Source organism: Numenius arquata, chromosome 18 (assembly GCF_964106895.1).
Source record: "Numenius arquata chromosome 18, bNumArq3.hap1.1, whole genome shotgun sequence".
NCBI lineage: Eukaryota > Metazoa > Chordata > Aves > Charadriiformes > Scolopacidae > Numenius > Numenius arquata.
This window is the reverse complement of record NC_133593.1, coordinates 331114-353220: the sequence shown is the minus strand read 5'-3', so window position 1 is coordinate 353220 and position 22107 is coordinate 331114. Positions and strand designations below refer to the sequence as shown.

Genomic DNA, 22107 nt, shown 5'->3' with positions numbered 1-22107 from the left:
CCTGCAAGGTGCCTGAAAGGCAGGTGCATAGATTTTAAGGGTACCATTGCCCGGGAATTTCTCTGTTCTTGGTCCCTCTTTGGACACACCCAGCTTGAGCTGTAGCGCTATGAATAAAAATGCCTTTATAGCAGAATCTCCTTTTGGCTTATTGATTCAGTGGAAACCAAGGCTGGAACCCTGGTATGGTGGCTGGCACATCAAGCCCTGTCTGCCTGCACCTTTTGGCACACCTCGGAGGTGAGGGTCATCCATCTTAAGGACTGCATGACTACAAGGTGTGCAAACCCCATCGCACCCAAGCTCATTGCTGCATCCCCTCTCCTGCTGGGTTGCACCTCAGAGCAGGCTTTTGCCTGGGCTGTTTCTCAGCTTGGCGCACAGCTCAGTGGCTCGGTGTGCTTTGTGCTGAGCTGGGTGCTCGTTGCTATAATTTTACCTGTTTATATCCCTTAATCTGTATTTGTTCCCTTGGAAGTGCAGGGAGACACATTAGGGCAGAGGCACTAGGTAAATACCGCCTGCTCCTCTCCCCACCGATGAACCCGGGTAAACAGAGCCGACTGCCAGCCAGCCCGTGGCCAGGGCCAGGAGGGGACAGGCAGCCCGCGGCTGCTCCTCCCCGGCTTTGCAGGGAAATAAAAGCCAGGGCCGTCGCATGTTGCAAGAGCAGGACGGCGGCAGGGAGCTGAAGCGCCGGTGGCCGGTGGCTGGGTGCTGTGGCCTGGCTGACGGCACACCATGGGCGGGATCAGCCACCACCACTATAAATAACACCGGTGGAGCCACACCGCCAAAGCGAAAGCTGAACCTCGGAGTGTGGAGGCCACGGCGTGGTGCGGGGTGGGGCGAGCGGCGCCGAGGAGGTGTGGTGTGGGTGTCCTGTGCTGGGGAGCCCCGCAGCATGTGCTCAGCACCAGCACAGCACCCTTAGGACACCGGCACAGCCAGGACGTGGACGACAGCGCTGGGGCAGGCTGATAAGGCGATCCCAGCAGGCGCTGGGCGATGGCAGAAGCTCAGGTGGGGCTGCCGGGACCCTTCCCGGAGCCCTCGGTTGGGCCATGTCACGTCTCTGACTCTGACTCAGACTCCGAGGACACGGCCGTGGGCAGTGCAGGACCTGGTGCCGGGGTGCAGAACCCCTCGCAGGTCATCCACAGTGGCCACTTCATGGTGTCGTCCCCGCACAGCGACTCACTGCCCCGCCGGCGCCACCACCACACTGAGCCCGAACCAGCAGATCCCCGGAGCATCGACCCGACCCTCACCCGGCTCTTTGAGTGCATGAGCCTGGAGTACAGGTGAGTCCCAGATCCCTCTTGCTGGTGTACATCTCACGGACCCCCCAGCTCTTTTAAGGCATGAGGCTGTCCGAGCCCTACTGCCCGTCCAGGAACCTGCTGCTAATTGCCAACTGACATTGTCCTCATCTTCTTGTCTGTTTGGTTGCGATGTGCAATCTGCTCAAAAACCACCATCCTGGAAGGTTTTGGGCAAAAAGAGCTGTGCTGGGTTGTTGGCCATGGAGCCAGATGAGAAGTTCCTCCTCTCTTCATATGTAGCTTAACCCTCCTCCACCTTTCCATGAGATCTGGAGTCACTGCATCCGGCATTAGCATTCTCATGGTCAGGTCCTGCACACTCTGTAGAGTAACAATAACCCTGTGGGCAGCCAACGCTCAGTCTTTGGCAATCCAGCCCAGAGCAGGAGTCCTGTCTTCCCATCCTTGACTCTGCCCACATACCCTGATGTTATCCCAGGCCATGCAGCAGCAGTTTGGGCTGGATGGCTTCACTGGGCTTTGTCCAAGGCCTCCTGAAAGCTTCCCTACTTCCCTCCTGCAAAATCAAGTGGGTGACTGCACTGTTCCCCCAAACACACATCTCACCCAAGCCCAGGATGCTAGGGGCCTGTTCATCCCACAGCTCCTCAGTGACAACAGGAGAGCCTGCATCGTGTCTCTTAGCACCTTGGTCCACACTCTTGGAGGCAGCTCCCCTTTTTTGCCAAGGCTTTGAGTTCTCTCAAAAGCATTAGGGTAGCTTGCTCTTCTGGCATCAGTGCAAAACTGCTTGCATAGCTTTCCCAAAATGTCCAGGTGAAAACCTGGAATGATGATGTCCTACTGATGCCACATGAAAACAAAACCTCAGCAAAACAGCCTTGAAGAGTTGTCCATTGCCTCGTTCCATGCAGGGTCTCATTCAGTTGCTGACCCCTCAGGTATTTGAAGTCCTTGAGTGCTGAACACAGTGGAATACGTGGTCGCTGCCAGAGTAGTCCTGGTGAGGCCAGACTCTGGGACAGCGCTCCAAGGGTACTGGTTGCCACATAGCTGTGTACATTTGGCCCATCGCCACATCCTAGATTGCATGGTTTGCTCACAGCCGGTGTGGCACAGCTCTCCTCTGAGGTGCTGGTGAAGCTAGCTCTGCAGGAGCACAATGAGCTTCAGCATGGGGTGACCCAGCTGAGAGTCATGCTTCCTCATCAGGCAAGTCACCCCTAAGTGCCAGGCACAGGGGACATTGACTCTCTTTTGCTCTCCCAGCCCCAAAGTAGCCTTATTCTGAGCCTTGCGGCTTGGGGCTGGAGGAGCAGACACTGCTCCATCCCAGGGTGCTCAAGATCTTGACTCCTGAGATGCACCACAGCTTCCATGTGCCTCTGAGCTCTGGTTCTCCCCAGGCGGAGGGGAAAGGGACAGGGTGCAAGTGCTTTAGCAGGTGGAATAGACAACAGCAGCTGTATGCCACCCAGGACTGGCCATTATGCTGCAGACAGGGCTCCATCACTCCAGTTCTCTCTGCCCCTTGGACTCTTTCAGGGCCTTGTTTCCCCCCTGCACTGAGCATGACAATGGCCCCAAGCCCAGCACCATGGCAAACTGTAACTGCCCTTGGACAGTAGCCCTCACTGAGGAGGATACACATCAGCTACAAAGCATTAGTGCCACCACTGATGGCCACTCTGGAGTCCAGGGCACTGGAGATGTCTCCTGGCTGGCTTGATGCAAGACTAGGTCTTGTTCAGCACCTATGGGAGCAGTTCTTGGTCTGCCGTGGAGTCAGGGTAGCTGCAGGCCAGGGATGTTGGATTGACATTGGATGTTCTCCAAACTTCATGCTTGGAACATAGGAAGTTCCATTTAAATATGAGGAGAAACTTCTTTCCGGTGAGGGTGACAGAGCCCTGGAACAGGCTGCCCGGGGAGGTTGTGGAGTCCCCTTCTCTGGAGATCTTCAAGACCCGCCTTGATGCAGTCCTGAGTGATGTGCTCTGGGCAACCCTGCTTTAGCAGGGGAGTTGTACTGGATGATCTCTAGAGGTCCCTTCCAACTCTGAGAATTCCGTGATTCCTCTCTCTTGGAGTTCCTTCCATCCTTAGATGTTCTCCCCCTCCACGTCTCAGCTGTCATGCTCTGAAGCTTGCCAGCACCCTAAAAACAGGATGACAAGCATTGATCAGAGATCAGGTTCAAGGGAATCTGGACCTGCGATGCAGTGCTGGATATGCCTCTCCACAGGCGGGATTGGACTCTGGCTCTAGCACTGACCACTCTGCTTTTCTCCGTTTGGAAACCCATAGCAGCTTTGCTGATACATTTTTGACAAACTTGTAAACAGTAGTTGGAGGAAGGTATCAGAGGGGGAAAACTGAGTTTAAAGATACTTGGCGCACCTCTACTTTTAGTTTTATCTGATTTGGTACTTCTCTGCATCATCTTCCATTTCACAGCTTCCCTCCCAGACAAGTTCCTCAGAAGGGGTGTTGGTGCAGCCCAGCCTTAGCTGAAGTGGCCAGCCAAACGTCCTCCAGTCTTCAGGAGGGCATCCGCAGTTATGTTGTAGACTAACTCCCTAACAAAGCAGAAACCACAGAAATGTATCAGCTGGGAGGCACCCCTGGAGTTTGTAGTCCAACCCCTGTGCAGGGCAGGGCTAACTCCAAAGCCAGATCCAGCTGCTCAGAGCTATCACTCTGATGGATGCAGACTGTGGATACTGAGCCCACTACCTGTCCACCCTGTCCCAGGCCTGCACCACCCTCACAGGTCCATGGCTCTAATTGGAGTTTCCCTTGTTCCAGCTTGTGTCCGTTGCCTCTTGTCTATTCTTGGTGCATGTCTGAGAAGTGTCTGGCTCCTTCTCCTCTATAGCCTCCTTTGGGTAGTTGAAGGCAGTAAGTAGATCCTCTCTCCATCTTCTGTTCTTCAGGCTGAACAAACCCATCACTCAGCCTCCTCTTCTGTCATGTACATTAGTCCCCAACCATCTTAACATTCTCTTCCAGGATCACTTAGTTTGTGAACCTCCCTTGTTTATCAGGGGGACCAATCTGGACACAATATCTAGACTGAGTAGAGGGGAATTACCACTTCTCCTCACCTGTTGGCTGAGCTGTGACTGTTGCAGCCGCTCAACCCTTGCTGTCCAGGCTCCCACCATTTCAAAGGCAGTACACTGAACTTTCTCTAAACAGTTTAATTTTTCAGTAGCTGTATCTCAGCAGTCTTTTGGGTAGCTGTAATTCCTCCCCCTCTAGAATTCCTCCACAGCACTTCACAGGTGGTTATGGCAGTCCTGTCTCAGCTTGAGCAATCACTCCCGGGATCTGACGTGTTATACCTCCATGGGCTGGATTGTGCATCACCCCGCCGCTGGGAAAGAAACACTCTCCACATCAAGGTTTGCTTCTAGCAGTAACTTGTTTCTTCAGAGCCCTCAAAGGGAGGCAATTCCCCCCACTGAGGTCCTGCTCCTGGTGCTGGCCGCTGGGATGAAGCAATTCCCCGGCCCTTTGTACCGATTTTCCAGGACACTTCCAGCAGCTCTCCTGCCAAATATTTAATGATTTTCTTCAACTCCTTCTTCTCCTGCAATGTGCTGCGTTTCTTAGACTGCTGTTTCTCCCATGGATGGACTTCCCTGCAGAACACTCGGCCCCCGACATGTTCCCCCAAAAAGCTGAGCATGTGGACCTGAGCTCTCTCAGGAGCTGTTCATAGTTTGGCCTTAGCACAATCTCCCCAGGTGAGCAAGGTCTTTCTCCCCATCACCACAGTGTGACTCCTCAGTGTCCTGCCCTGCAGAGCTTCTGGGCTCGCACACCCTCCTGTGACCCATGGCAAGGAATTGTTGGGTAACCAACCTGGGGAACTGTCCTCCTGAAGGGACAAAAACTGGATGCAGATGGGAACTGCAAACTGCAGCCACTCATAGTCTTCTCTTGCACACATCTCTCTTGTGCTTCAGAAGAAGCCTCCTGCAGCAGTTCCTGGCGTGTCATGTACATTAACCTCCTCTTCTCCCCTGCAAATACCGAGAGGGGAGATTTAGGATTTAGCAGGTAGGGACATCAAACTGACAAATGACATGAAGCATTAACTCTGCCCCTCCTGTGATTTAAAACAAGGCAGGTTTTGATTACATCCTTGCATGCTAATTCCCTACTACTTCATCCTCCAGCCAAGCTGATAGCAGGCTCTGAGACTTTCCTAGAAGTGGGATTGCTGCTACAGCTTTGCCATATGCTCTAATTGATTGTCTAATTCTCAGTGCCTTAAACACTCATGCAGAGGGGCAGAAAGCACCCAGACAGAGGGGCTGACCCTGTCCAAGCAGTGTGCTGAGGAGCTAGGCTGGTGTGCAAGCCTGTTCCCATGCTGACGCACAGTGGGGTCATACCTGCAGAGATCACCAAAATAACAGGTTGTGGAGATGTACCTAGCTTGGCTCACAGCTGTCCAGCTTCACAGACTGGGAAGAGGATTTAAACAACTTTTAATTTGTAAGAGGATTTAGACAACTTCCCTTCTCATCTGGGACACTTGATGCTCACTTTGTATGGTGGTAAACGGCTGCCCGAGAGGCAGAGCTGTAAGGGCAGAGGCACTCCTGTATGCTTGTAAATACACAGAGCGGGTCCCTATCTAATCCCCAGTACAGCCTATTAACACCTTTATTACAACAGCATTACCCCGCATGCCCCCGCATCGGCTGCAGCGCCAGCTGGGGCAGAGCTCATTCCCTCTGGAGGCCCGGCAGCCTTTTCATCAGTGCAAGGCAGTAGAGAAAAAAGCTCAGTCAGATTACAGAGATCTGAAGTTGGTTTTGAACACAGTTTTTGCTTGGGGGCACTTTTCAGGAAAATTGTGGTAAGATTTTTAACTTTCTTTCTCAGACTCTGGATTTTAAAACATAAACAATCAAGAAAAAAACATGAATTTAGTAGCAAAATTTGTAAGAAATCAAATGTGAGCTTTTAGTGCTTCCAGGAAAGGCTGTTCCCTTTCAGCCAGCCCTGGGCCAAGTTGTGTCCTGGCAGCACAGGGGGCAAGGCGGGTTCTGATGTCCTGCGGGGGATCCTGTTCCCGCTGGCCTTGGGAAGGCTGGGCAGGTTTGGACCTGCCAGAGGACCCTCCACTCGGCTGTTCCCCTCCTGCTGCCGCTCGTTTCTCTTTGTGAAGCCCTGCATCTTGCCAGATCATTCCTTCCTCCCTCCTCCTGCTATCGATGAAGAGCAAAATACTCAATTTGCCATGAAAGCAGGGGCCACAACACCTTAATCTAAATGAATCATGGCACAAACAAGGTGCTGCTGGACAAAACAGAGTCAGTGCTGACCCACGCCAGGTTTGGTCCCAGGCGGAGCCCTGGTGCCACCTCACCCCGTGCCACAAAGACCCCTTAGCTGATGGAATGTGTCCCCATTCCTCTGGCAGCTTGGGACAGCAGGGCCTGTTTGGGGCATCCCAAACCTTTCTCATGGCTCAGTGCAGGGTTTGCATCCATCTCCCTGGGGAGATAATTTCAGGGAAGGGTGGGGCCATATCTAAGGCAAACCAGGGAGCAAAGATCAGCCTGATAAGCCCCAAAACTGAAAGAATCGTTAATGGGGGAAAAAGGCGGTTGGTGGCAGAGCCCAAAGGCATCTCCCCTCTGCCTCCAGGTCCCGCGGCAGCTCTGTGGCCACGGCCCCAGCAGCCTCACGTGGGGCCAAGGTACCCGTCTGTGGCCATGAGCCTGCAGCCCATGGGCTCAGGCTGCTCTTTTAAGCTGGCTGCCGGGGCAGGCAGCACCGGTGAGGAGCGTGGCTGTGTAGCCTTGACCGGCAGGATCTGGCCACATGCCCAGGAAACCTGTCCCTTCCATTGGCTCCTCTGCTTCGCACCACTACAGTGTTTGCCTTGTGCTGCCGGGGAAAGTTCAAAATCCTGGTGATAGCAGAGTGGCCAGCGCGCAGCCGAGTCCTTAACTCTCTGCAGGCTGGAGCTGTGGGGACACCGGTCCTTCCCCAGCCCCTAGGGCTGTGGGTCAGGCTGGGTCTCCCTGGGGAGACTGTCCCTGCCACCCCCGGGGGTGGGAGCACGCGCTCCCAGACATGTCCCTGCATCAGGCTCTGGAGATGGATGGGTGTCCTTGTGCCCCACAGCGAGATGGGGCACAGTCAGTGCTCTCCTGTCCCCTCGCCCTGGCAGAACCGTGCAGGACACAGGGCTCTCACTGCCTGCACTGCTTCCTGCTCTGGTCCTGCCTCTAATGGCGAGGACAGCACCCGGTCTGCAACAAGCCACCTGCCCGCTGGGCTGCGGGGAGCTCCGAGCCCCTAGTCAAGCTCCGAGCCACACCAGCACAGCTGCTGAGGGAGGGAGGCCCACTTGCCGTGCCGTGCCGTGCCGTGCCATGCCATGCCATGTTGTGCTGTGCCGTGGGAGGCAGATTTCAAGTCAGGCTAACGTAGAACCAGCCAGAGTCTTTTTCTGAGGGTGTGCGAAGTTTTCACAAGCTTGAATGAATAAGTGTGCGGCTTCTTAAAGCATTAGCCAGGCACTGCTCTCATCCCCAGCACCTCCCCAGGGACATGACCCAATGGCACCTTGGGGTGCGCCCGAGGAGGTGCTGGCAGCAAGGGGATACAGCAGCCCTACACCCAGCCCAGCCTCTACCTTTCCTCCTTCCTGCACATGCCGAGGATAAGTGGGACCCAAAGCAGCCCCAAGATATTTAAGGGACAAACTCTTGGCTGGGAAGGGACATGACCTTCCCTGGAGGGGACACCATGTAGCCTCCAGCCTGCTCTCGAAGCCCCCCCCATGCAGTCAGCATGGCCCAAGTCTGTGCCCTGGTGGGTGGGAGAGCCAGGGCAGCCTCTGGGCTCTCAGGAAGGGTGAAAAGGACCCCAAATGCGGGCAGAGGGATCTCAGTCTCCCCTGAAGAGCTCCTGGGGCATCAGGACTCTCAGGACCTCCCCGGTGGGTGCATGTGAGGGGCTCATGTCCCTCAGCTGGAAGAAAACAAGACTATTAGTGAAATGAGGCTGCCTGCGCTGCACAGGTGGCAGAACAAACACGGCTGCCTCCGGGAGCCAGGAAACGGGATGGAGGAAGCTCAGCTCGGGCTGGGGCCAGGGCGAGGGGCGCAGGTTTGCTTGCTGTCCTGTCTTCCCAGACCCATACAAGATGGCTGCCCCTGCCCCCAGTGGAAGGTAGCTTTTCAAAGCCTTGTCTGGCGTTAAAAGGATGGTCAGAAATAGCTGCCCAAATGCTGCGATGAGGCAAGAGCCACAGCAACGCGTGGCCCCAGACGTCTCACCTGGGTGGGAGGCTTCCCTTCCCGTCCCTTGGGGCCGGGATGCAGCTGGCCTGGTTGGGAGCAGCAGGGTCCCACCTCGGACCAGGGTTTGAGCCTCAATGAATCAATTCTCCCATGTAGTGTGCTTTAATCCCGGGGGCTTGAGAAGCCTCGTGTGCATCTGTGAAGCTCCTGGTTTGGGTCTGTGCTGCTCTCGGGGTAAACAGGAGCTGGGTGTGCTCCCATGGGTGCTCCCATAGATGCCTGACAATCAGCTTGCAGCAGAGCCACATGGCTGCACCTGCTCCAGACTTGCCACCAGGCTGGTGGTCTGGAGTATCTCTCAAGGCTGCCCCCTCAGGAGATCCCGAACTGCGAGGACTCTGGAATGGTGCCCTTCAGCCTCTCCTTTGCTTGGTGTTTTAGTGGGAAGCTGGTGTCTCCAAAGTGGAAGAATTTCAAGGGGCTGCGGCTGCTTTGTCGGGATAAAATTCGTCTCAACAACGCTATCTGGAGAGCGTGGTACATCCAGTGTGAGTATGGGGCCAGACCTTGCTGCATCTGCCGAGTGCCATGTGATGCTGGGAGGAACAGAGCTGGCACCGGGGCAGCGATGTCCAGGGACGGAGCCATGGGTCAAGACAGCTGTGTTTTGCTCTGTGCAGATGTGGAGCGGAGGAAGAACCCTGTGTGCGGCTTCATCACCCCGCTGGAGGGGTCAGAGGCTGACGAGCACCGAAAACCAGAGGTAGGGCATGGTCCCTCACAACTCTCTGGGCCAGGAGCAGGTCTGGGTGGCACAGGTGGGAGCTGGGGACACGCAGGGGGAAAAGCTCATTGTATTTCATAGATTTGATGGGAAAGATGTTTCTGACATGGCACAAGGAAACCAGCCCTGGCTGTGGGGTGCTGGGGCTTGGGTGCTCAGCCATGACCCCCTGTCCTGCCCCCCCAGGCTGTCGTACTGGAGGGCAACTACTGGAAACGCCGCATCGAGGTGGTGATGAGGGAGTACCACAAGTGGAGGATCTACTACAAGAAGCGGGTGAGTGGCTGTGCCCATGCTGCTCCCTGTCCCATGGCAGTGCCAGCATTCAGAGAGGACATCAGCATGCCCAACATGGAGCCATGGCTGACCGGGAATGGGATATGGCAGGCTCTTGGCACTGTGGGAGGGGGATGCTGGCTGCCCTCATGGTGCCAGTGGGGGGGAGTTTGGTGGGGACCCCATCCCCAGCTGCCCATGGTGCTGCAGTGTGCTCTGGCAGCGCAACCTGGGCTGACTGTGCCCTGCCCGGTGTACGATCCTGGGCTGGGTTTGGCAGTGCACCTACAGCACACACATTGGGGTGGGTCAAGCAGATCCACAGCTCACCCACAGCACTCCAGCTGGGCTGGGATTTGCTGGCATGCCACTGGCAGCCACATCGCACCCCGGCAGCACGTGCTGCCAGGCAGGCCGGGTGGCTCTGTGTCACTCCAGGTGCCCGCTCTGGGGCATGCTGGCACCAAAACCTTGGCCGCCTGCCACGCAGGGTGGAGCGTGGTCCAGCCTCCTCCCCAGCCGCTCGCTCAGGACCGATAAAGGCCGGGGGTGCCACGGGCAGGCAGGGTGCTTGCAGCCTCTCACTGCCACACACCACTAGTCCCATCACTGCAGTGGCTGATCAGCCCAGACCCTCTAGAGTAAAGGCAGATGTGAACCACATATGTGGCCACACTGAGCCTCTGAGGGACACCCCTCCTCTGCCCTGCCCCTGGCTCTGCCCTGTGCTGTGCACAGCCTGGCTGGGGAGTGACATAGTCTGTCTTCTCCTTCCAGCTCCGAAAGTCCACCCGGGAGGGAGAGCTCTCCAGCCCAAAGCAGGTGAGTCCGCTGGGGAAATGTGGGGAGGGGGAAAAAGAGGGGTGCAACACAGAACCCTGCAGTGGGCAGCTTGGGAGAAGGGCGGATGAAAGCCCCAGGGCATGACAAACCCAATGGGATGGGATGCCAAGCGCTTGGGATGCCGGATTCACCCTTCTGGAAGCACCAATATGCAAGTTGTGAAGCTTGTGAGCAATAAACACTGCAGGGAGCATGGGAGCTGCCAGAGAGAGCAGGTGGGGAGCCAGGCATGGACCCTACCTACAAGAGGTACCCACGTGGCTCCTTTGCTCCATCTCATGCAGGATGAGGATGTCTGGAGGCCAACAGAGAAATGGTGCAACCAGCTCTTCTGCAACGTTGTGCCCATGCTGCTTGGGGATGAGGAAGAGGAGCCGGGGGGCAGGCAACACTTCGACTTGGACGCTTTCCTCTCAGACATCTCTGACACCCTCTTCACCATGACACAGACACCCAGCACCCACGAGGCACTCCCCAAGGATGGTAGGAGCCCCAGACTGTGCTCTCACTGGAGGTGGAGGAGGAGTCCAGGCGGACAGCATGCCCGGTAGCACCTTGCTGCCTCTTGGCTTCACCCCCGAGAGCTGCTGCCTGTACCCTTTGGGCAGACAGGATCCCCTGGCATCCATCCTGCTCCATTTGGGTAGGGTGGGAGCATCCCTTCCTCTGGTGGCTCCCTACGGACCAACCTGGGCTAGCCCAGGTGGGATGGGCTGAGCTGCTGCAGAAGCGCTAGCCCCACGAAGGACCTTGCACCAGACCCAGGGCAGGGCTGCCAGCCCTGGGTAAGCAACAGGCAGGTCTTGCTGCCAGTCTTTGCTGTCCCTGCCTGCCCAGGTCCCTGGAGCTCCTGCAGCAAGCCTTGTGCCAAGGATCACACTTTCCCTGGGTTCTTGGGGGCTGGATGAGGTCCCAGAGGTGCTGGTGGGCAGAGTGGTGGTGACAGGGAGGTCCTGGGTGTCTGCAGGGTGGGTTCCCATCTCCTTTCCCATGCACGGCTGTGGGGTAGGGTGCAGCAATGCGGGGTGACTCTGGGGTGACATAGAGGGTCAGCAGCCAGGCAGGTGTGAGGGCAGGGTTTTGAGGAGCCCTGAGGAAGGATCTTGGGGGTGCAGTGTCCGAGCCCCAATGTTGCAGCTCTGCCCTCTTCCAGCATATGTTGGGAATGCCGACATGATACAGCCGGACTTGGCACCCCTGCAGCCCAGCCTGGATGATATGGAGATCTCAGGTAAGAGCCAGCCCAGATACGGTACCACATCCCATGCAGCCCAGCACACTCTATACCCCATAGCAGCCAAAAATGGGGGGTCAGAGGGCTGGCCAGGGATCAGCAGAAGCTGCTGGGTCAGCCAGAAAGCACCAGACATCCACTGGCATGGAAAAAGCAGCATGCATGGGTGCTGCGGCAGGCTGTGGGGCAGGAGCCTGGCATGCCTGCCTGCACCCAGGGCAGAGCCATGGCAGGTCAGGAAGGGTCTGGCTGGGAGCTGTGGGAGGGGATTTCTACAAACACAGGGTCTTTCCAGGAGTGCCAAACCACCTCGGTTTTGCTGCAGACGGAGGAAGAACAATTGTCCTGCACAAGAAAGTGGAAACCTCTAGAGAGCAGGTTCTGTGCTGCCGTGTCCCCCTCTCACCCTGCTCCCCAGCCAGCCCCAGGCTGAGCAGCCCAGGGGGCTGGCTCAGAGATGGGACCCCATCCTGCACTCTGCTGTGTCCTCTGGGGACAGGTCACTGTCCCTGCCAGGTTGGCCCAGAGACAAACCTGGCACTGGTGTCCAGCTGCAGCAAGGGGGGACACTGGGAAGCAGACAATGGCAGCCTCCTCCCATGGGGCTGCCACCAGTGCTGCCATGCAGGCTCTGAGCCATTAGTGACTGTGGAGTCAGTTGGGACATGTCCTGGTCCCAGCCATGCTGTGCAGTGTCCTCGTATGCCAGGGCAAGGCACCGCTGGCACATGCTGTGCTGGGGACCAGCTCTGCCCCCGAACATGCCAGAGCTGGTGGCCTGGGCACACTTTGCAGGGTGGGAGCCAGTGTGGGCTGGTGGCTGAAGCCCTCCCAGATAGCTGGTGGCCTCGGGTAGCACCAGCATCTCTAGACCCCTCTGTGCATCTGTGAGCACGCTGTGAGCTCCACAGCTGGTCTCCGCTTCCTTCGGCGGGAGGAAACAAGGGTGCTTGCGCCATTCAGCTGCAGGGTGATGCAAGACCAGATGCTGACAAGGAGCAGGCTGGGCACTCTGATGGGCCAGGGCAGGCAGTGGGATGGGATGGATGGGGGGAAGGCTGTTGCCTGCTCTCCTCAGCTCATTCCCTCCACAGGTCCCATTAGGGTGAGCTCTGCTAGAAAGAGGGTCTGTCCCCACTGCTGGCCCTTTGCCTCCTGTCCCCAGGTGCCCCATGTGGGCATCAGTCGCTGGGAGGTGGGACAGTTCCAAATGGGTCAAATTGACACTTGACAAGTGTCCCTTCCCCTGAGAGGTCCTGCATGGTGCTGGAATGCTGCACGAACCCCTTTCAAGCAGCACCTCGCCACTACAATGTCACAGAAGTAGCCCCAGCACCTCTTTTTGTGGGCCCAGCTGCTGTTTGTGCCACCAGTGCAGCACAGCCTTGTGCTCAGCAGGAGATGGCAAGGGGCATAGCGGTGCCCATCTGAGCCAGTATATTTCTATGACCAGCCAAGCTGTCTTTCCTGGGGAAAAGGTCTGGCTTTTGCTCCAGGTGCTGCCTGGGAATGGGACGGGTCTTACTGCAAGCCACTACATGACAGGAAAGCATCCCTTCCCGCTCTGCCCATGCCCAGCGGCTCTGCATGGGGGGATTTCTGGGGCTGGGGAGGATCTCAAGCCCAGTTAGGGTCAGGGATGGCATCCCAGGTGTGGCTGGTTGTCTGCCCAGGTGCAGGCTGCTGAGCCTTGGAGAGAGTCTTGTGTGCACTGGGGCAGGGCAGCACCCTATGGGGTGCTCAGAGACTTGTGGGTGGGAGTTTTGTCCCAGACATGGCATTTCCCAGGACACTGCACAGAGCAGCTCGCCCTGATGACAAGAGGTTATGATGCTGTGACAGCCAAGCGCTGCGTGCAAGCCATGTGCCCGCTGGTGGGATGCAGGCATGCGGGGCAGAGGTGTAGCTGTAGGGGCAGAGGGGTGCAGACACCATGCGATGGGCAGCGCCGGGGCTGTGTGCCCATGGGGCCATGGGAGGAGTGGGGAGAGGAGATGGGGGGTGAACCCTGGGTGCGGGTGCCAGCCAACACAATTATGTCCCCGAGGTCACTTTTCTAGCAGGGCATGTGATGGCTTTTAGGGGCTCAGGAGCAGGGATGCCCCTGGCAGCCTCATGCAGAGAACCGCAGGCACCACGATGGCCGGGTCACAGGGCTGTCACTGTATCTGGTGGCTGTGGCAGAGCTCAGTGCCTGTCAGTCAGTGCATGCAAACCAATCCCCAAATGAGGAAGCACCTCGTGTCCGCAGCGGGTGCCAGAGCGTGGTGTGGGGCAGATGGAGAAGTCCTGATGGCAGAAGCAAGGCAGCAGCCCAGCCCCGTGCCCTGCTGGCACCATGCTCCAGGTAGGACCTGCACTTAGAACTGGGGAGCTGGGGGCTGGGCTGGCATTCCCATGGGGTGGCATCACCCCGCAGCACTGCAGGGCTCTCCCAGAGCCCAGGGCCAGTGCTGGAGGGTCCTTGGTTTGGGACTGGGATTTGTAGCCCCAACCCCTTTGGAGAGCAGCCCCAGGTTTGAATGGGGTGCCAAAGGCATGGTGTGACAACCTCATGGGCTCTTCTCCCTCGAGAAGCAGCATGCCCTGGCCACACTGCGTGGCCTGGAAGCAAGTCAGGGTGATGTGACGATGGAGAGGAGCATGGGTAAGAGCTGAGGGGTGGGGAAGGGGCAGGAGAAAGGAAGGACAGGGTGACCAGGAGCTATGCTGGGTGGCATCCACCATTCATCCCTGCAGCACAGCGAGAGGCACAAGAGGAATTGAATCTGCAGAGCTGGACACCAGAAATAACTATAAATAGCCACAGAATTTCAGTGCTGGTCGCAGGGGACAGCCTGGCATGGGCACGCTGGAGGGCTGGGGGCAGCGTGGAGCTGGGTGCTGTGCTCTGGGGGGGCTGAGACCCTGCCTGGCAGCACCACGGCCCATGCCGAGTGCCAGGCCATGGAGGGGCAGCGGCGGGTCTGCCATGCTCCCAGGCCTTCACCATGTCCCTGGCAGGGGGAAGGGGCAGTCTGAGAGCTGAGCGGGGCAGCTCAGCAGTGGCACTGCCCTGTCTCGCACTGGTGTTACCATCAGCTGGCAGCACATGGCACTGCTGGAATCATCACTGTGCTCAGCCCCATGACATCCCTCTCTGCTGGCATGTTTGCTCCTCAGGTGTAGATTCAGAAGGGTCTCAGATGTTTGCAGGTCTCAGCCAGGACACCCCAGGGGCTGGAGCCTGTGCCAGAGCCTGGAGGGAGAGCAGAATCCTTGTAGCCCTGCCAGTGCCCGTGGCATGGCTGTGCACACCCGGCAGGGACAGCCAGCATGTGGGCTCGGCTGGGCACTGCTGGCAGCAGCACAGGGCCTGGAGGCAGCGATGCTTGTACCAGTTGAGGGCTTGGGAGCACGGCTGGGTGCTCCCTGGTGGGGATACGAGTGTCTGTGTCCCAGGACGGCTGCTTGGGCACACAGCCTGTGCCAGGGGCTGTTGGGCAGCTGCCTGCAAACCCAGCCAACACTCCTGCTCTATCCTACAGGAAAGCAACCAGCAGCTCCATCCCTATCCCACAATCATCCTCTACAGAGAAAACCCTCCTGGTGGTGATGCCCAAGCCAGGGCTGGCACAGGCAGTGGTAGTGCCAGCACTGAGCTGAGGTGTGCGTGGGGCTGATGTGCCTGGGGAGCCCGTTTCACCAGGGAGGTGGCTGCCTGATGTGTCAGACCAGCCCTTTGTGCTGTGGTGTCTGGGTCTGCGGAAGGAGCAGCGTTGTGGGAAGGGGAGAGGAAGGGAGAGGGAGTCAGTTCGAGGTCACGGGGCTCGACTTCGGGAAGGCCATGGGATGTGGTTAGCCACAGGCTGCACGCACAGCAGCGCCGGGGCAGGGAGACAAACACTTGTCACAACCCCAGGGGACTGTCCCTTGTGGCTCAGGGACATTGTGACACTCCTCCAAGCCCCAGCTGTCGCTGGTGTCGTGGTCCCTGTCCCAGCCCAGGGCCAGTTCAAGAGAAGCAGGATGGCCACACACACCCCTGGGAGCAGCCCTGGCACTGGAGCATATGGTGCCCAGCTGAGTGTCAGGGATGGGGACAGGGTGCCTTGGGTGGCACCCCGGGTGGGTTTTCCTGTCCCCATGCATGTGGCAAGGCTGGTGCCAGGCACGTGGACTGCCTCTTCCCCCCACACTTCAGCGTTTCACAACCCAGGCACCAGATCCATTGGTGAAGCCAGGAGCTGCCCTGGCCCCACAAGGTGAAGGTGAGACTGGCAAGTCTCCGGCAGTGCTGGTGATGGAGTGCATCTCCCCCCAGCATGCCGCAGGACTTGTCACCCCTCTCCAGGAAGGTCCCTTCACGCCTGTCATTCTGTCTCTACTTGGCCCTGCAGATATTTTCACCAACCACCGGCCACCACTATCGCAGACACAACTGGGCTACCAGGAGCCACCCTGCTTCATGCCCATGGCCGAGCCCCTGTTCGACAGCGGGGGGTCCCTGACAGGCATGCGAGGGCTGCCTACCAGCCCTGAGGCTCTGCTCCCACCTGGCACTCTCCTCCAGGTGAGCGGGACCCCAGCCCACGGCCTGCAGCTGCCGGTGCCCCAGCCACCCCGCCTGACCCTCCCATGTCTCCCGCAGCCTGGTGGTGCCTCCCAGCTCAGCCTCCACAGTGCCTTCCTGGCCCCCGAGCTCCTCCCGACCCCTCTGGCCCCCGACCCCCCCGCCACAGCCCCCAGCAGCCTCAGCCCCCAGCTCCGACACAAGTCCCTGCTGCAGTATGGCCTCCCTGGCAAGTGCCCCAGCCTGGAGCCTCCGGGACTCCCCTACACACCCCCCATGCCATCCCCCAGGGTGCCGCTGCTGGGTCCGAGCTCCCCGTTCTCCCCTGCCTCGGCTCCCAAGTTCTCCTGTGCCAGCTCGCCCAGCCCCTCAGTCCTTGCCCACCCTGCCTCCCCCCTCTCAACACCCTGCTCAGCGCCCCCCACCCCGGGGCTGGGCTACCCCGACGGCATGGTGCCCCCGGGGTATCCCGGCCCGACCGCCCCCCAGCTCCTGCCCCCCGCCCTGCTGGGCGACCCCAGGTTTGTCCCCCACAAGGGGCCGCCCCAGGGCGGGGGCGGGAGGCCCAAGGCGAAGCCCGGTGGGACCAAGGCAAAGAGGCTGCCGGGACCCCCCGAACTGCCCAGGCTGGACGTGCCCAACCCCTGCCTGAGCCAGCTGCTGACCACAGGTGAGGGGGCCAGGGGGCACAGGGGGGCACAGGGACGAGCCAGCAGCAGGGGGGATTCTATGGGGGGGGATCAGAGAGGGGGCCTGCTTTCTCCCCAGGGTTGGGACACCGGGGATGCTGGGCAGAGCCAAATCCAGGGGTGAAGCTGTTCCCAGAGGGAGCCGCCCCAGCTCCAGCAGCCGTTGGAGGGGCCCAGGCACCCCCAGGGCTTGGCCATGGGCACTGCTGGAAGGTCCCCGTGTCCCCAGCCTGGTCACCACAGTTCTCCATGGATGGTCTGAGGGGTCACCAGTGTCCTGCCTGTGCATGCTGTCCATGCATGCGATGGGACAGAAGTTGTTGTGTCCAGCCTCATGCTGTGCTGGGGAGGAGCTGGGGGTCCGTGCCTGCACCATGGCTCCCGAGGATGTGCCCACTGCAGAGAGCAAAGGCTCCTCTCCCCAGGGGCTGCATCACCCTTCTCCGGGGCAGATGGGCAGGGAAAGGGATGCAGCAACGCCATTGCTGGCGCTGGCTGTCCCCTGAGGCTGGAAAGGCCACCTGAGCCCTGGCACCCTCACGCAGCAGCACCCTGCTGCTCCCTGCCCTCTTGCAGACAAGCAGAAGCCAGCCCTGGATGCCCCACGCCCAATGGGCGCAGGACTCATGCCCGCGTCCCCGGTCTCCCCGGTAAGTGCTCACCTACCCCCCAGGTCAGGAATTGCCCCCCCCCCCAGCTCAGGAAGTGCCCTCTCCTGCTTGGGGGGACAGGGATATAGATGGGACAGGTGGGGAGATGGGGCTTTGTGGGGTCACCTATTGCAATGTGGGGCTGAACGGGCACGGGGCGAAGGAGTGGCTGGGGTGCCAGGAGTCACCTTGAGTGTTCTCTCCCAAAGAAGAAACCGGGCAGGGGTGGGAAATGCCCTGCTTGCAGGGCCCCTTTTCTGGCGATGCTGCCGGGGGGCGGTGGGGCTGGGGCTGACCCTGCAGATGGTGGGATGCCCCGTGGGGACAGGACTGCACATTCTCCTCCCCGGTCCCCTCACGGGTGTTCAGCCATCAGTGCCCACACACTGACCGGTCAAAGGGGAAGGTCTGGTCCCTGGGCATTTGTGGGACGCTGGCCGCCCAACCTCCCGCTTCCCTCTGCCTTCTCCCAGCAGCAGAGCACTGTCCCCGACGTCCCTGCTGCCTTCCTCTCCGGAATGGACCAGCTGAGCCCAGGGCTGGCTCCTGGCTCCAGCCCTTCCCACACAGTGCCAGTGCTGGTGCCAGTGCCACAGCCGGGCCCACTGCTTGTCCCCAAGGCGGAGCGGCTGTCCCCCACATCAGCTTGCGGTGAGTCTGGGGCACCCCAGAGCTCCACAGGACACTGCGTTCCCTGCAGGGACCTTGGTCCACACTTTGAGTGGAAGTTTCATTTCGGCTTCAACTCCAGCTATTTACATTTACTCAGCCGAGCACAGATGATTTCTTTCCGTGGGGGAGAACACAGCCCCTTCACCTGCCGCCTCCTCCAGGAGCAAAAGCAGAAACGGGAAAAAACAAAAAGGAGCAAAATGTCAGACGGTGGTTTTGAGAACCCGGAGCTTGGCTTTCGAGTGAAAAGCACCCTGGTTTCACCCACAGAAACCAGAGCAGTGGCCGGAAACAAGGCTCTGGTGTCGTTCCCAGTTTCAGTTTGGTGCTACAGACCACAGCCTTGCTGCCCTTGGGACTCTCTCCTGGTGATTCCCACCCTAAGAAACGCTGGGAATTTAAAATGTCACCTCCCAAATGTTCCCATTTTTGAGCAGTTGTAAAAGGAGTGGGATTTGGGATAAGACACAGCGATAAGATGTGGTTGGATGCTGGACCAGAGCATCCCCATCAGCTGAGCGGGTTGGCTGCCCGGGGGTGGGAGCACTGCAGGCTGCTCCTCTCCACCCGTCTCAGTGTGGGACCCTGGTATCAGTCCATCCCGAGGGGCTGCTGCTGCTTCCCCTCTCCCCAGAGCAGCACCTTTCCTTTTCCAGGCAGCGACTGGCCCAAGCCTGGCCACGCTTCCCCGGGACCCGCTGTCGGGCTGGGCACTGGCATCTCCCTGCACCACCCCGTGTCCCATCGGGGCAGGCCTGAGTGCAGCAAGGTACAGCCAGAGCAAGCGCTGCCTTCGCTATGGGAGCACCATCTCCATATGCAGCCCCCTTTCCTGCTGCCCCCCAAGCTGCCCCCCCCAACCCTTGCTGTGAGTTTTGCGCCAGCCCGTCCCCAATGGGGCAGGTGGCCCAGGGCTCTCCCCGCTGCCAGGAGGTGCCTGACAGCGCTTGCCCACAGATGGAGAGCCGCCGCATCACACACATCTCTGCTGAGCAGAAGAGACGCTTCAACATCAAGCTGGGCTTTGACACACTGCACAGCCTGGTGAGCACGCTGAGCGCCCAGCCCAGCATCAAGGTGAGCACCAGTGGGTGTACCAGCCCTGGGCATGCAGGGACACGTTGTGTCATCTGGGGATGCTGCATCCCTGGTCTGCCCCCATGCAGGGGGCTCCTGCCCTGCACCCAGCCAGAGGGGCAGGAGGCTGTGAGCCCACACCAGGCACACGGAGACCTGTCTGGTGCAGCCATGCCAGGGTGGAACACCACACCTTGCACTGCCAGCCCCGCTGCATGAAGCGCTGGGTGCCCCAGACCCTGCCCACGCCGGGGGCTCCCTTCGCCATCTCACCCCTGTGGCCCCACAGGTAAGCAAGGCCACCATCTTGCAGAAGACAGCTGAGTACATCTGCAAGCTGCAGCAGGAGCGGGCGGCCCTGCAGGATGAGGCGCAGCGGCTGCGGGAGCAGATTGAGGAGCTGAACAGCTCCATCAAGTAAGAGGGACACAGCTGGGGAGGCGGGAGGGAGCCACTGTCTGCATTGGGGTAGCCAGGCAGGGCAAGTGGCAGCCATGGGGAGGCAGCAGGACACAGCAGGTCTCCTGAGCACCTCCCAGGACCTGGATTTGGCTCTGTCCCCCCTCAAACCCTGTTTCAGCATGGGGGGAAGCTCAAGAGGCAGTGCTGTGTGGGACCAGAGTGTGCGCCCATGCCCCACAGCTGCCCTGGGAGGGGGACACTGCTTGCCCAGCCCTGCTGAGAGCCGAGGTCCTGCCAGAGCCTCTCCCCACGGGGAAGACCCTGTGGCTCCCAGCATTCTGAACATAGACCCATGGCGCTGCTTGTGCCCCACAGCCTGTGCCAGGAGCAGCTGCCAGCCACAGGGGTGCCCATCACACGCCAGCGCTTTGACCAGATGCGCAGCATGTTCGACGAGTATGTCCGCTCCTCCACGCTGCAGAACTGGAAGTTCTGGATCGTATCCTTTGCGGCCGGCACCTGCTGCTTGCTCTGACCCCTCCACCAAACACTGGGTCCTCTAGTTAACCTGCTCCTCCCAGGTCTGTGGGGTCCCTCTGGCTCCAGAGGCTCTGGGAACCGTGGGGAGATGTTTCCCAGCCAAGGGCACATGGTGAGAACATGCCAAGATGCTGTGGTTAGGAAGAAGCTTAGGAAGAGGTCCTGCTGTTGAGGCAGCAACCATCAACTAGGTATTAGACACAAATCTGGGGACATGATGGCTTGGCTTTCGTGGCCGTGTGGCACACTCTGGAAACCCAAGTGTGCCCATGCCTGGGACACACGTCTGGGATCCCACGCCCTTGGAGGGAACCAAGGGCCAGGGAATGAGTGGTCAGATGGCTGGACCTGCTTCTCCTGCTTCTCCATAAACGGGGACGCTGGGACCATTAAGCCTGCAGAGACTGTGAGGTCTACAAAACCCCAAGGGGCAGAGGGATGGACAAATCCAATCCAGTGCAGGCAGCCCAGGCGAGGCAGAGGTGACTCCTGATGCAGAGTTTGGGAGAGCTGTGGAGTTCCTTCCACAGGACAGTGGGGATGCTAAAGCCAGCATGGGCTCCAGGACATGCTCGTGGTGGAGGCATCTGCTGTGCATTACTACATGCACAAAATCACCAGTCCCCAGCCGTGGTTCCTGCATGTTAGAAGCACCAGGGGAGCACGCTGAACACACTGGTGTCATTCCCTGCTCCTGGGCACTTTAGAGGACACTGAACTAGCTGGCTCCTTGATCTGCTTTGGAAGACTTGCCTTGTGTCTAATCAACCATTTCAGGCAGCCCCAGTCATGATGGGGCTTACACAGCTCTTCCGTTTCCTGCCCCAGGTGACACTCAGGTCCCAATTACCCCATCAGTACGGGCTGGTGCCCAGCGTGGTGCTGTGCTGGGGAAGGCACCCAGCAGGTCTGGTCCATGCCAGGCAGGAAGGTTTGTCCTGCTGCCTGTAGGAGGGTGCTGCCCACACCCAGCAGGTGGGAGACCATAGTCTTGGTGAGGCTGGTCCTTAACTTCTCTGCTCCCATCAGTTCAGTATCATCATCCGGCCCCTCTTTGAGTCATTCAACGGCATGGTCTCCACAGCCAACATGGAGAGCCTCACCCAGACGTCTCTCGCCTGGCTGGACCAGCACTGCTCCCTCCCAGTGCTTCGGCCAAGTAGGTGGCCCTGCTCCTGTCTGTGGCACCTTGAAGAGGCCAGGCTGGCCCAGTGGCACAGACTGACAGAAAAGCAGAGGGGAAAAAAGGACGGGGGCCTCCTGGGGGGGTGGTGGGTCTGGCGCTGCACCACGCTTCTGCCGTATGGGAGGGAAGCACCCACGGGATGTCCTGGGGCTGTGTGCTCGGTGCTTTTCCACACTCCTTCCACACCCACCACACTCCAGCTGAGCTGGCTACTGCTGCCCTAACCCGAGAGCCCATGTCCTCCTGGCTGGGCAGGGCTCAGCCCTCCCCAAAGCCCCACAGGGTGGGATTCCCTTCGCCCTTGCCGCTGGGGCCTGTGGCAGGGAGCTCTCATGTGGTTCTGGGGCTGGAGGGATGGGTTAACCCAGGCCCCTTCCAGCCCCCAAGGCACAGGGGCAGCTGACATGGTCCACGTCTCCCCACAGCCGTCCTGAGCTCCCTCCGGCAGCTGAGCATTTCCACCTCCATCCTGAGCGACCCAGCTTGCATCCCCGAGCAGGCGACACGGGCAGTGGCGGGGATGAGCCATGGCAGAGGCTCCTCTTAGATTTCCCGGCCTTGCCAAGTCCCTCGGTGCTGCCAGACGAGTGCCCACCAACACCAGCGAGGAGCCCCCAGGGACCGCAGGGCCGGCACGGC

The 22107-nt window shown here is 59.3% G+C and overlaps 1 protein-coding gene across 1 annotated transcript; it reads left to right on the top strand.

Moving 5' to 3' along the window:
• Positions 1-1008: 1008 nt before the first annotated feature.
• On the top strand, positions 1009-22015 carry MLXIPL (MLX interacting protein like). The gene is made up of 16 exons (XM_074160663.1): positions 1009-1304; positions 9005-9111; positions 9244-9326; positions 9534-9623; positions 10401-10445; positions 10751-10949; positions 11620-11697; positions 16080-16922; positions 17518-17591; positions 18065-18242; positions 18920-19032; positions 19221-19340; positions 19630-19757; positions 20118-20241; positions 21312-21441; positions 21894-22015. Exons 1-16 carry the CDS (start codon positions 1009-1011, stop codon positions 22013-22015), a joined length of 2730 nt encoding a protein of 909 aa, XP_074016764.1.
• Positions 22016-22107: the final 92 nt, after the last annotated feature.